Below are 11687 nucleotides of genomic sequence, written 5' to 3' on the forward strand. Positions count from 1 at the left end.
TCCCACTACACTTTGACCGTGCCTACTGACCCGGTGCAGAAAAAAGGGGCGTCCACAGAGTCCTCGAAGCGCTCGAGGCCAACGACTGGGACCAGGGCGACATACCCTCCGACCTCGAGGACGACTTTGGCAGCCTCGAGGACGGCAGAGACGACCCCGAGAGCCTCGACTTCGGCGTCGACAGGGCCGACTTTGAGGGTCTGCGGCAGGCGATATGGGGCCTCGACACGGAGCCGCGGGCCGACGGCGACGTCGACAGCAACGGCGACGGCGAGGCCAGGGGCAGCGGTGCGCAGGACGAGCCGCTGGACGAGGCGACCGAGGTCGAAAAGCTCGAGAGCATGATGCGCAAGCTGCAGGCCGTGCGGGACATGAGCGCCGGCTTGCCGGAGGAGCAGCGGAAGAAGATGGCGGCCAAGGCCGTGAACGAGGTGATGAAGGATCTGTAGGCACTGCGCATGTAGCACTCTGTAACAAAGTCGTGCGCCTCTCATTCTGCTCGTGAGCCCGGTCCTTTCCTTGCTATGCAATGTCTTGGCTTTCCGTTTGGTCACAGCCCCAGCCTAAATACCGGGCTACGACGCATGGGAGCCTACAAGGGGTATCTCTTAGGCCCGAAACCGACCTCGTGTACAACAGTGCGTACTGGGCGCCCCAGATAATGGCAGAAGTCAGCTTCTGGGCCAGTCATGTGATATCGCTTCATAGCACTATATCAGATAAGAATCTTTAAATCAGGCGGTCGAGCGGCGGCTCCTTGGCTTCAAAGTATCTGAGACCGTTTTTGGGCTTGAAGGGATGACATGACTGGGTTCAGCTTGCGTTTATGAGATTTTGGCGTATCTTCTTGCGGGCACGCATGGGTTGTTACAAGAATGCTATGTAGTGTATTCCAGATCCTTGGAGGCCAGCGAGTCATCCTTCCATCTCGTTCTGGAGAGGCCGGCGTGGTACTTGACTCAATCGTGAATAGAGGAGACTTGTCTCCAACGCCAAATACATAGGCAGCGCTTGTCATGATATGGCTCCTTGCTATCATCTCAGCACATGTCTCACGGCGTCTGTGTCCGACTTGATCTTTTGCCCGCCGCTTCCAGTAGCCCTGGGTCCATCTGTCGTCTCCTAGATCGCAGCCTATTGCATATTGCCCAGCCCAGCTGTTCGATCGGGCATTTGAACCACAAAGCCTTGGAATTTTCGGACTTAGCAAGGCGATCCAACGGGCTGTCATTAACAAGATTATAAGCAGGCTAGGGCAAGGCCATAATCCCTCGACGGATTGCCCATCTGGACGCCACGAGAAGAAGACGGCCTAACCACGGCGAACCTCACCCGTCAGCAGCAGAGACGCCAAAATAAGGCAGCCCTCCATCCGAGCACGAGCGCCAGGAGGACGACACCCCAAAGCAAGCACCCACGTTAACCCGCAAAAGTCCTCCGAGCCACTGTTCTGCAGAAGAGCCCACACAAGACAAACCCCTCCGTGGATAGGCCAACGAAGACACATCAACACAATGCTAGGAATCGAATGGGAATTCTGTATCAAAACGATAAGGGACGCTAACTTCTTCAACGCGGTGTGCCCCAGACACTGAAACTGGCCATTCACATGGCACTCCGAGGCGCTGACGCCTAGCAGGATGATGGAACTAACCTCTGGCAACCTGCCCCCGATATGCTACAAGGAAAAACCCCTCGTTTAGATGAGAATTAGTCACAGTCCCCAAACGACCTCCGCGGCAGAGGGGTCTCCGCAACCAGTGACAGCTGGCGAGAAGGAATCTCCTTCGTTTGTAGTACAACAGGTCGGCGTAGGCCCGTCGGCCCCTTTAAGGATTCTAAGGCGTTTAAATATACATTCGTCATCAACCAACAAGGTGAAGCAAAAGCGAAGGCAAGGCAAGGCAAGGCAAAAGAAATCGCAATGCGTGAACTGGGAATCGAACCCAGGGCTCCCCGATGGCAACGGAGAATTTTACCACTAAACCATTCACGCCGTGAGATCCGGAGACGCGACGTCTCGGGTGGATGCTCGTCGTGCCCGCGGCGGAGCAAAATGTAGGTCTGTCCATTTTGTCGGAACCAAATCGGGAGTGACGGATTTGTGCGTCGGCGTTGTGCGGCGGGACCCCCTTTAGGCACTCGCCTGACATGTGAATTCTGACGATCTTATACTGCACTGTGCAGCGCAATGGATGCTTGAGGTGTTGGAGGTGTGCTTGGGTTGCGATCAGCTTATATTGGGTCTATCGTGTCCATCTACGGGTCTCAACTACGGCCCCGCGGTTTGTGCTTAGAGGTTACTCGTGAGTTCGGCTTAGGGGCATTACATTGCGTACCCATCATAGATCAATACAACATCTGCATTCTTTGGTTGGCAACATGATGCGAGTCCCATGGACAACTACAGGCATATACAGACACGAATTTCGGCATGGCACCGACAACGACGGACCTTACTGACAGACAGCCATCTTGAATTTGCAAAAGAGATCTATAACGGGTATCGACACATCATCCAATCACCTCTGCTCGGGCGAATACGCCGGCAGCTCCTCTCCGCCTGTATTCCCTGAACTGGCCACAGCTGGCGCGGCCACGGCAGATGGCGCGGCCGTCGACGGGCTGCCTTGGCCAGATGCCCGCCGCGGTCCGGCCGGGGCCTTCGCAGGCGCGACGGCCCCCCTGGCCACGAGCATCTGCACAATCTCGGGATCCGCGAGAACGGCGACCAACGCCGCCGGCTTCGCAGCCCCAGCCTTGTTGATGTCGGCCCCCTTCCCAAGCAGCTCCCTGACGAGCTCCGTCTCCCCCATGACCAGCGCCTCGACGAGCGGCGTCTTGCCCTCGGCGTTGGCCTTGTTCGGGTCGGCGCCGTGCTTCAGCAGCAGGCGCGCGTTGCCGAGCATGCCCTGCGAGAGGGCGTACAGCAGCGGCGTGTCCTGCCTCCTGAACATGTGGTTCGGGTCGGCGCCGCGCTCGAGAAAGGCACGCAGGAGCGACGTGTTGCCCTTTTCGAGGACGTGGCACAGCAGACGCTCGCCCCACGAGTCGTACTGGTTGGGGTCGGCACCCTTGGCGAGGACGGCCGTGGCGAGCTCCGACTCGAACGTGTCCGTGAGCTTGGCGCCCTCGACGAGCTTGCCGAGGAGGGAGCGGCCGACATAGTCCGAGGCATTGGGGTTGGCGCCGCGCTCGAGGAGCAGCTTGGCCAGGGCGAGGTTGCGCTTGCCGACGGCAACGTGCAACAGAGAGTTGCCGGTGAGGTTGCTCGCGTTGACATCGGCGCCGTTCTGCAGCAAAAAGTCGACAATGTCGAGGCGGTTCTGGGAGAGGGCGAGGTGCAAAGCCGGCTGGCCCGTAATGTCCCTCGCATTGACATTGCCGCCATACTGCCGCAAAAGGCGCAGGTGGTCGAGACTTCCCGCCTGGAGGGCCTGGATAAAGACAGAGCGGCCGTTGATGGACGTGGTGTTGGGGTCGGCGCCGTGGTCAAGGAACAGCTTGAGCATGTCGAGGCTGGCACTGCTGGCGACCTCGACGAAGAACGGCTGCCCCGTCCACGTCGAGCTGTCGCGGATACCGGCCCCGGCATCAATGAGCAGCTCGGCCATGGCAACGTGACCGCACTCGGCGGCGTGGAAGAGAGCAGGCTTGCGCTGACCGCTGTGGGAGTCCCTAAAGTTGAGCTGCGCACCGGCCAAGAGCAGGTAGCGCACGGCGGCGGCCTGGTTCGCGCGTGTCGCACAGATGAGTGCCGTGTATCCGTCTTCATTCTGCCCGTTCATGTTGACACCCTGGGCCACGAACCCCTTGAGGTGGGCGACGTTGCCGTCCTTGGCCGACTCGCACATGGTGATGACCATTGGCTCCGGCTTTGGGCGTAAGCTCGCCGTCATGGCCTTGAACGAGTGCGACAAGGACGAGAAGAAGCCGTCCGTAGCCTTCTGCTTGCCCTTGCTGTCGGATGCCGACGAGTACTCCGGCGGCGGCTGCTCCCGCGACGATGGCGACGGCGAGCGAGCATCAGCAAGCAGAATGTCCCCCATGCCCAAGACGCGCGCCGAAGCCTCGACAGCCTGGTCCAGCAGCGTCCGGCCCTGCAGCGCCACGAACCTCTCTTCCTGGGCGGTTGGGGATCTTGCCGTGTCAGCACATGTCGCACGACTGAGAAGAGGAGAGCACAAAAAAAAAGAAAAAAAAAGGGGGGGAGGCTCACATGTGAACGACAGCAGCAAGAACGGTAAATAGGCGCATATTCGCAGCATGGCACCGCGCAAACTCGTCGACAAGCTCGACATTGAGCGTCTCGACGTCAAACCCGCCGCCGAGGCGCTGGACCTGCTTCCCGATGACAGCCGACGCGTCATGACACGGCGGCAGCGCCACCTTGAGGGCGCTCTGCACGGACGGGGAGGGGGGCGGATGCGTCGAGGTCTCGGACCCAGGAGCGGGAGCAAGAGTAGGAACAGGCGCAGGAACAGGCGCAGGAACAGGAACAGGCGCAGAGGCCAGGCCGGCGTGGCGCAGGGCGTCCCGCAGCGTCTCGACGGCCTCGCGCAGCTGGGCGAGGCCGCCGGCGAGGGCGAGGAGGCTCTGCAGGCGGTAGCTCTCCGGCTCGACCGTCTTGACGAGGCGGTCGAGCTCGGCGTGGGTCGAGACGACGTGGGTCGTGATGGAGTCGCAGGCGGCGGCGGCGGCGAGGGCGGCCGGGGCACCCGAGCCGGCGCACATGATCATGCTGTCTGCGTGGGCACGTTGGTTTGAGGAGGGAACAGAGAAAGTGAAGAGACGAGCTACGAGTAGAGTGTGCAATGGACAAGTGTGCAATGGCTCCAATGCTTCTCTCTCTTATGTGGTCGCGTGTTGACCATGATGTATTTGGCCCTTTTGCTGCTGCCTGGGCACGAGCTTCAGCTTGGCCGCAGGAAGGGGGAAGGAGCCATGGAGGGGGGATTAGGCTCCCCTCAATTGACCCTATCGCTCCTGCCTCCCCTCCCGCATGCCCATCAATCACCTCGAATGCGGGAGGCGGAGTGACGGACTGGAAAAGAGCGACCCCAGATCCCCCCTGGCGGCCTCGAACGTCACCGTTCATTGGGCGCAGGAACGATCCTTCCAACGGCCCTCCAATCATGCCCTCGACACACGTATACGAGCCGCGTGGACTCCTTGCCCGTTGCCCGTTGCCTTCGCTCTTGCTCGACTGACTTGACGGAGACGTAGGGGGTAGGGGCTGGCACGATCCAAGGTATGATTGCCTCTACCGTAAGGTACTCTGGTACTCTAGAACTACTCATGTTACTCCTGTTACTCCACCCTCCATGAACTGCTTCCCTCATCGCATCGTCGCCTCTACCTCTGTGAACTGCCCCCATCGATGCAAAGTGGTATCAAGAGAAAAACGCCAAAAGTTCCCAGTCAAAAGAACGCGCTCTTACCCCGACTCAATCAACACAGCCGCCCCAACCCAACCATCTATCTTCTCCCTGACACTCTTACACGTTGGCTCGACTGCCCCCCGTCGCCCTCATCTCAATCGACGTCTCCTCTCCGCCGCTGTCCTTCGACAGCCACCGCGACGCCTTCTTCTTCTGCTGCTGCTTCTTCGCGCCCTTGACCTTGCCGAACCCCTTCTCAAACGGGTCGCCTCCGTCCTCGACCTGCGTCACGTCGAGCCGCTGCTGCGACGTGTCTGCCGAGCGCGGCATCACCCCCTGGTCCTTGGCATCGAGGGCCTCGGCGCCGTCGCCCTCCTCCGCGTCGGCGACGGCGACCCCACGCTTGAGGGCCTTCTTCTCCTCGCGCTCAACCCGCTGCATGAGGTCCACGTCGTGCGGAAAGTACACCCGACGCATCGCGTGCACAAGCAGCTCGAGCACGAGCACGGCCCCGAGCGCCACCAGCACGACGGCCCAAAAGTTGGCCGTGCGCCCAAAGTTGTCAATGAACGCCCGGCGGATCTGGTAGATGCGCAGCCTCTCCTCGAATATGCCCGACAGGATGAGGTTCCACAAGAACCAGCCGCCGACCGACAGGAACACGCCGAGGAAGCTGATGATCGTCTTGGTGTGCATCTCGAGCACTCTGCTTCCGTGTTAGCACCACTGGTCCCCAAAAACATGCAAAAACAAAATCGGAACGTACAAAAGCCTGAGATTGATAAACACGACGCACACCGTAAACGGAACCGTGCCCATGGCGTACAAAGACGTGTCCTGGTCAAATGGCAGCTTGTCATAGACGCCCCAGGTGATGTAGTAAATGACAAACGACTCGGCAATGCCCATGATTGTCCAGCCGAGGTACAGCCACAGGTTGATGGCCGAGCTCCTGTGGCCGTATGAGTAGAGCTCCGGGTACTTGAGCAGCGTCTCGGCGCTGAGATCCTTCTCAAAGGCGCCCAGGAAGATGACGGGCAGCGACGTGAAGAGCGTGTTGAACACGGTCAGACTCCAGTTCTCGTACAGAGAGGTGCCCGTGTAGCCGTTGAACCGCTGGTAGTGCGCCTGCGGCAGGAAGAAGACAATCTCCTTCCAGAACGTGGCGAGGATGTACTTGCCCGTGCGGAGGTAGTTCCACCGCCCGTGGACGAAGAGCAGCCGCTGCAAGAACCGGAACTGCGCGATCGAGTAGTCCGAGATGCGCGCCGCCTGCAGACCCTCGCGGCCCGAAATGCCAATGCCCACGTGGGAGGCTTGGATCATGCCAATGTCATTGGCACCGTCGCCAATGGCCAGAGTCAGCGACTTGGGAACCTGCCGGCGGATGCGTTTGACGAGGTTGGCCTTCTGCGCGGGCGACGCGCGGCAGCAAATGACCGAGTCGACGCGGCCAGCCAAATCGTAAAAGAGGTACGACAGCCCCTCGTCATTGTCGATGGTGCTGAGCGTCTGGCCGTCGACCACGACGACCGTATGCGGCAGCATGCCACGACCGACCTCGGCAAGCGCGGCCGAGATGGATTCATTGATCGGGCCCGTCGTTGCGTCGAGGATGAACAGCTCGGAGAATGGCTTGCACAGCCGTGCCGAGTGCGCAATGTTGATGGCCGTCTCCCGCTTGTCGCCCGTCAGCATCCAGACCTTGATCTCGGCCCGCCGCAGCTTGTCAATCGTCTCGGGCACGCCCTCTTGCAGCTTGTCCTCGATGGCAGTGACGCCAGCAAGCTCAAACTTCTCCTCAATCAGTTCGCCCGCCGCTTCAATCTTCTCTTGGCGGTTGTCGAGGCTCGTCGTTGCCTCGGCGTAGATCGCCCTCCACTTGGTATACTCGCCCTCGTCAAGGTACCGGAAGCCGTACAGCAGCGTGCGCAGGCCGTCCCTGGCAAAGTCGTCAATGTGCTGGAACGATCGCTCAAAGATGGTGCCCTCGTTGAGCGCCGCTGACTCGTCCACGAGCCCGTCAAGCGCGTCGTCGTTGCGCGAAAAGGTCGTGCTGGGCCGGGGCGAGTGCATGAGTCCGATGGGGCTCTGCAGCGGCGTGTGGAAGTCCTGGTCCTCCAAGGATCCCCTCCTGGTGCCCCACGGCGACGAGCCTTCGACCAGGGCACTACCCCGCCGGCTGCCCTCGATCGACATGCGGTGGCCGTCCAGGAGGTGACTATGTCGCTTGGACATGGAGGGCCGGCCTAGGGCCATGCTCGTGCGCGGCGTGCTGTTGCTGATCCGCCTCTGCTCCTTGCCCTGCTCCATGCTCCGATGCTTGCTCGCCTTGAGCTCGACGGCGCTGGCTTTCTGCATGGCCAGATGGGCCAGCTTCAGCCGCGGCAGGATGATGCTGTCGGCACCCTTGCAGAAGACGCAGATGCGGCCGTCAGGCATGCGGATGATGATGGACATGCGCTTACGCTTGCTCGTGAAATCAATGACATCCAAGACCTGGTACGTCTCGCGCACAATGTTGCCGTCGGGGCCAGGGAGCTGGAGAATGACCTCCTGGTTAGGTCGGTCGATCATGACGTAGCCGAGGTCGCGCGCAGCTTCAACGAGGGCCTGCTCATCCGGAGACGCAGATTGTACTCGGTCTGGCCGTTCTTGCCAACCTCGGGGATGCAGGTGTGGCAGAGGCCACGCACAATAGAAATTGCTTGGCCTTTTTGGATATGGCGTGTTCGGTTTACGGCGAGGTAGCCGACCAGCTCTTCCGTCTTGAGTTCGGGCTCATCTTCGGCTCGCGCGGTCGACGCCTTCCACCTCGTCGAAGACATGGACTGACGGCCCGGCTGGGTCGAAGCTGGGTTCGTTTCAATGGCCTTGCTCTTTTCGGACTTTTGCTTGTCCTTGCCCTTGCGCTTCTTGCGCGCCATGTCGATCAGTTTTTGCTTGGCTTCCTCGTCCCGCTCGACGTCCATATCGTGCAGCCACGCCGTGCCAGCGACGCTCATCTTGCGGAAACGCATCACGTTCTCTGTCAGCGTGCCGGTCTTGTCGGAAAAGACATAGTTGACCTGACCCAAGTCCTCGAGAATGGTTGTTGTGTTGGCCACCATGGGCGTGTTTGTGACGGGGTCGTACATCTCTACATCGCCCATGAGGTAAAACTGGATCACCTTGATGATCTCCAAACTAATATACAACGACAGTGGGATGAGGGTGTTGAACATGATGATGTACGCAATAAAGACTTCCTTGAAGCTGAGCGTCCTACCGCCGAGGAACCACGAGTCGTCCTCTTGCGGGTCTCGCCAGATATAATAGCCACCCGTCAGGCCGCCACTGAGGGCGAGAAGCACAAAGACCAGCCAGATGATGCAGCGGTTCGCGACGGATTGCATGCGCGGTGCCTTGGCGTGGACGTGCTTGCTGGCGTTCATGCGAATCTTGCACTCCTCGCCCGTGTTGACGACGAGACCAATCGTTTCGGTCGTGTTACGAACGACCGAGCCACGGTACACCACGTTGTTCAGCGAAAGTGGCATCGTCTCTTCCTTCATGGTCACGCGGCCGTCGTAGCGGTAGAGGTCGATATTCGGGTCTTCAGACACGACCGTCGCATCGCAGGCTTTCAATCCCTGGGCTGTGCCACACTGCTCGGCCAGCATGGGGAGCGCGCGCTTCGCCTTGAGGTTCGTCTCGCCATCGAGAGCCATCGTCTCGATATAAGCCACGCTATGCGGGTTCGTGGCGTGCAGGAGAACTATGTCAGCCGGCACATTCTCGTCTCGTCGAAGGCGCACAATGTCGCCAACCTTGACATCCTGCCACTGAATCAAGGACCAGTCGCCGTCTCGGGCGACCTGCGACTCGCCCATGTCATGCATGGGCAGCTCGTCGCCGCCGTCTTTGCCGCCGCCGTGCTTCTTCGTCTTGTTCTTGACGCGGTGCAGTGCCCTCATATCCTCGCCGAGCACGAGAACCTCGCTGCGGTTGTCGGCCTTGTCCAGCAGATATCGCCGGTAGTCGTCGTAGCCTTCTTTAGCCATGGACAGTGACACAAAGGCCATCAACGGTGCTATCGTTGTCCAGCGACCCGTCGTGCTCAGTCCGGGGATCATCTGCATGATGGAGATGACGAGGAAGTAGGCGTTGCCGAGCTTGCTGAACTGGAAGATCAGCTGCTTCGGCAAAAAGTCCCAGACGGTGTAGCGGCTCGAACGGATAAAGTTGCCTGTGTACGGTTTCTGGGCACGCTCGTCGGTCAGGAGATCGGCACGTTTCCTGCCTGGCGTGATGGGGATGTGGCGGCCATCGGCGCTCGGCGGCAGGGGCTTCTGGCGCAAGATGCCCTCGATGACGACTTTTTGGTAGAGCATGCGAGCCCGGGCCGCAGCGGCATCTCTCCTGTCGAGCCATTGCATGCGTTTCGTCAGGTGAGGCCGTTGGCTGGGGAGGGGCGTTTTGGGTTCGTCGTCGATGGTCGAGTGGGAGACGGCAACGTCGACGTTCTTGGTGGGATCGCCGCCCGTCATGGTGACTTGACTTCGGCGGTGGGCTTGCAAGTCAGATATGTACGGTTGCTGGCGAGCGAGATCCTCCTGCAGGCCATCGCTCGAGACGCGGATCTGGGGCGTGGCGGCGCCGTCGATAGATTGGGCGCTTCGCATGGGCTCCGTGTTGGCTCGTTCGGCGTGCCGCGGCCGTCGCGATCGAGTATCAGATGTCGTTCCAGTCAGGTTCGACGGGTCGTTGGGATTTGGGCCGTCGTCGTCAATGGTGCTGTAGGAGGAAAAAGCAGGGACCCTTGGGCCGGGTCGGGCCATGATTCAGTAGAAATGTACACGGAAGGGGAAGGGGGGGCGGGCTGAGCATGGGCCCCGGGGTTGCTGGGAGGCGGGTGGATTGAGTTTCTGGCCGGTGGGCGATCCAGGGAGACGGATCATTCGTCGGCAGGCAGGATGAATGGGAGAGGGATTGAGGATTGCAAGAGACTCGGTGCGCGTTCCAGCAACAGATTCGTGTCTGTTCTGCGTCGTCCTTTGACCTTGATTCGATTGGGCTGTTGACTCGTGTTGGACCTGATACGAAGCTACGAAGCCCGGCAGTCCAGGGTACACGCGTGCGCGTAAAGATAGAACAGAGTCGAGTCGGTCGTCCTTCGGGGCGGAGCGGAGTTTAGGTCAGGGTAGTCGAAGACGGACGTGACGGCCAGGCAGAGAAAAGACAAAAGAGGAGGAGTGTGTCGCATGCAGCGCGGGTATATACAAGTTGAGATATCGATGCAAAGATGGCTGATGAAGGCCTCAAGCGGCCACGCAAAGAGGGAAAAGCAACAGCGGTGGAAGGACCAGGGGAGCAGGAAAGAAGAGAGAGGTGAAAGGAAGGTCCCCGACAAGAACCACAATACAAGCTCAGGCGTCTTCTCGTTGACGCTGCTTCTGGTCTCTAACCCTGCCCGTTGATCATGGCCGTTGATCTCTTTTGGGTCGTGGTCGAGGGCGAAGGAGATTCGAGCTGCAAAACTGACGAACTGAAAAGGCTTTGGTGGAGCAGCCTTTCTCGTCATCATCTCCGTAGAAGCCGGGGGGGAGAGGGAAGGCGGGCATGAGGAGGCACGGCAGGACCAGCACGGCTGCGGATACCCCCCCCGAGAAGGTGCACTGCCACGATGCACCTGGCCAGCTTGTTGGCACCTGCCGCTCCCCTCATTCGCCCGCCAGGCATACCTGCGCCGCTAGATTGCCTTACCCAGACTTGCCAGAGCACTAGGCTTCCGTCTATGCAACACGAGAAACCTCTCTCAGCCAGAGCCCAGCCCATGTGCTCTTCGACCAACCCACGGCAGACGTCACCGGCGCCCAGAATATAAACTCAGACGTACATGTACATGTACGTCGGGGGAAAGCCAGAAATGCCATGTCGGGAAAGACCGCTAGCGAACGAACGCTCGTCATCCTCCCTCCATTCCACAACGGCTGCCACCAAAACTCGCCAATCTATCGTGCAAAGTCTCAACCCTCCCCCCCCCCTGCCCGTGGTGCACGCTTCAAGCATTAAAGTGGTATTTTTTTGCATCAATCCAGAAAACAGAAAAGACAAAGAAAAGGGGGTTCCCCACCCATCAAGCTCTCGTTCCAATCACGTCGAATCCTTCAGCGCAAGCCCACACCCATCCCCAGCCAACGCCTTCTGATGGCCCCCCTAATAAACTCTCTGAGCGCGAGCCCGTGCGACAACTCTATCGCGGCCCCTGGTCTCGCCGCCCTTTTCCCCCTGCCCACCCACCCCACAAATCCCCTGATGCTTGAG

At 59.9% G+C, this 11687-nt stretch overlaps 3 protein-coding genes and 1 non-coding gene across 4 annotated transcripts in view; 1 reads left to right on the top strand and 3 right to left on the bottom strand.

Moving 5' to 3' along the window:
• Window positions 1-449, top strand: part of VDAG_05067 (uncharacterized protein) — a gene marked incomplete at both ends in the record, with an annotated part of 1093 nt that extends 644 nt beyond the window's left edge. The window contains one exon of the mRNA XM_009654803.1: window positions 59-449. Coding sequence (XP_009653098.1) covers window positions 59-449 — 391 coding nt within the window. The remainder of the gene's footprint in view (window positions 1-58) is intronic.
• A 1476-nt stretch (window positions 450-1925) lies between these two features.
• Window positions 1926-1996, bottom strand: VDAG_20155. The gene has a single exon. It is a non-coding gene; the product is annotated as a tRNA-Gly (tRNA).
• A 526-nt stretch (window positions 1997-2522) lies between these two features.
• Window positions 2523-4734, bottom strand: VDAG_05068 (ankyrin repeat and SAM domain-containing protein; the record flags this gene model as incomplete). Its single annotated transcript, XM_009654804.1, has 2 exons — window positions 2523-4140; window positions 4220-4734. 2 exons carry the CDS (start codon window positions 4732-4734, stop codon window positions 2523-2525), a joined length of 2133 nt encoding a protein of 710 aa, XP_009653099.1.
• Window positions 4735-5498: 764 nt separating this feature from the next.
• Window positions 5499-10201, bottom strand: VDAG_05069 (phospholipid-transporting ATPase; the record flags this gene model as incomplete). The annotated part of the gene is made up of 4 exons (XM_009654805.1): window positions 5499-6087; window positions 6148-7922; window positions 8045-8520; window positions 8650-10201. 4 exons carry the CDS (start codon window positions 10199-10201, stop codon window positions 5499-5501), a joined length of 4392 nt encoding a protein of 1463 aa, XP_009653100.1.
• Between the last annotated feature and the right edge of the window lie 1486 nt (window positions 10202-11687).

Source organism: Verticillium dahliae, genomic scaffold (genome assembly GCF_000150675.1).
Source record: "Verticillium dahliae VdLs.17 supercont1.9 genomic scaffold, whole genome shotgun sequence".
NCBI classification, from domain to species: Eukaryota; Fungi; Ascomycota; class Sordariomycetes; order Glomerellales; family Plectosphaerellaceae; genus Verticillium; species Verticillium dahliae.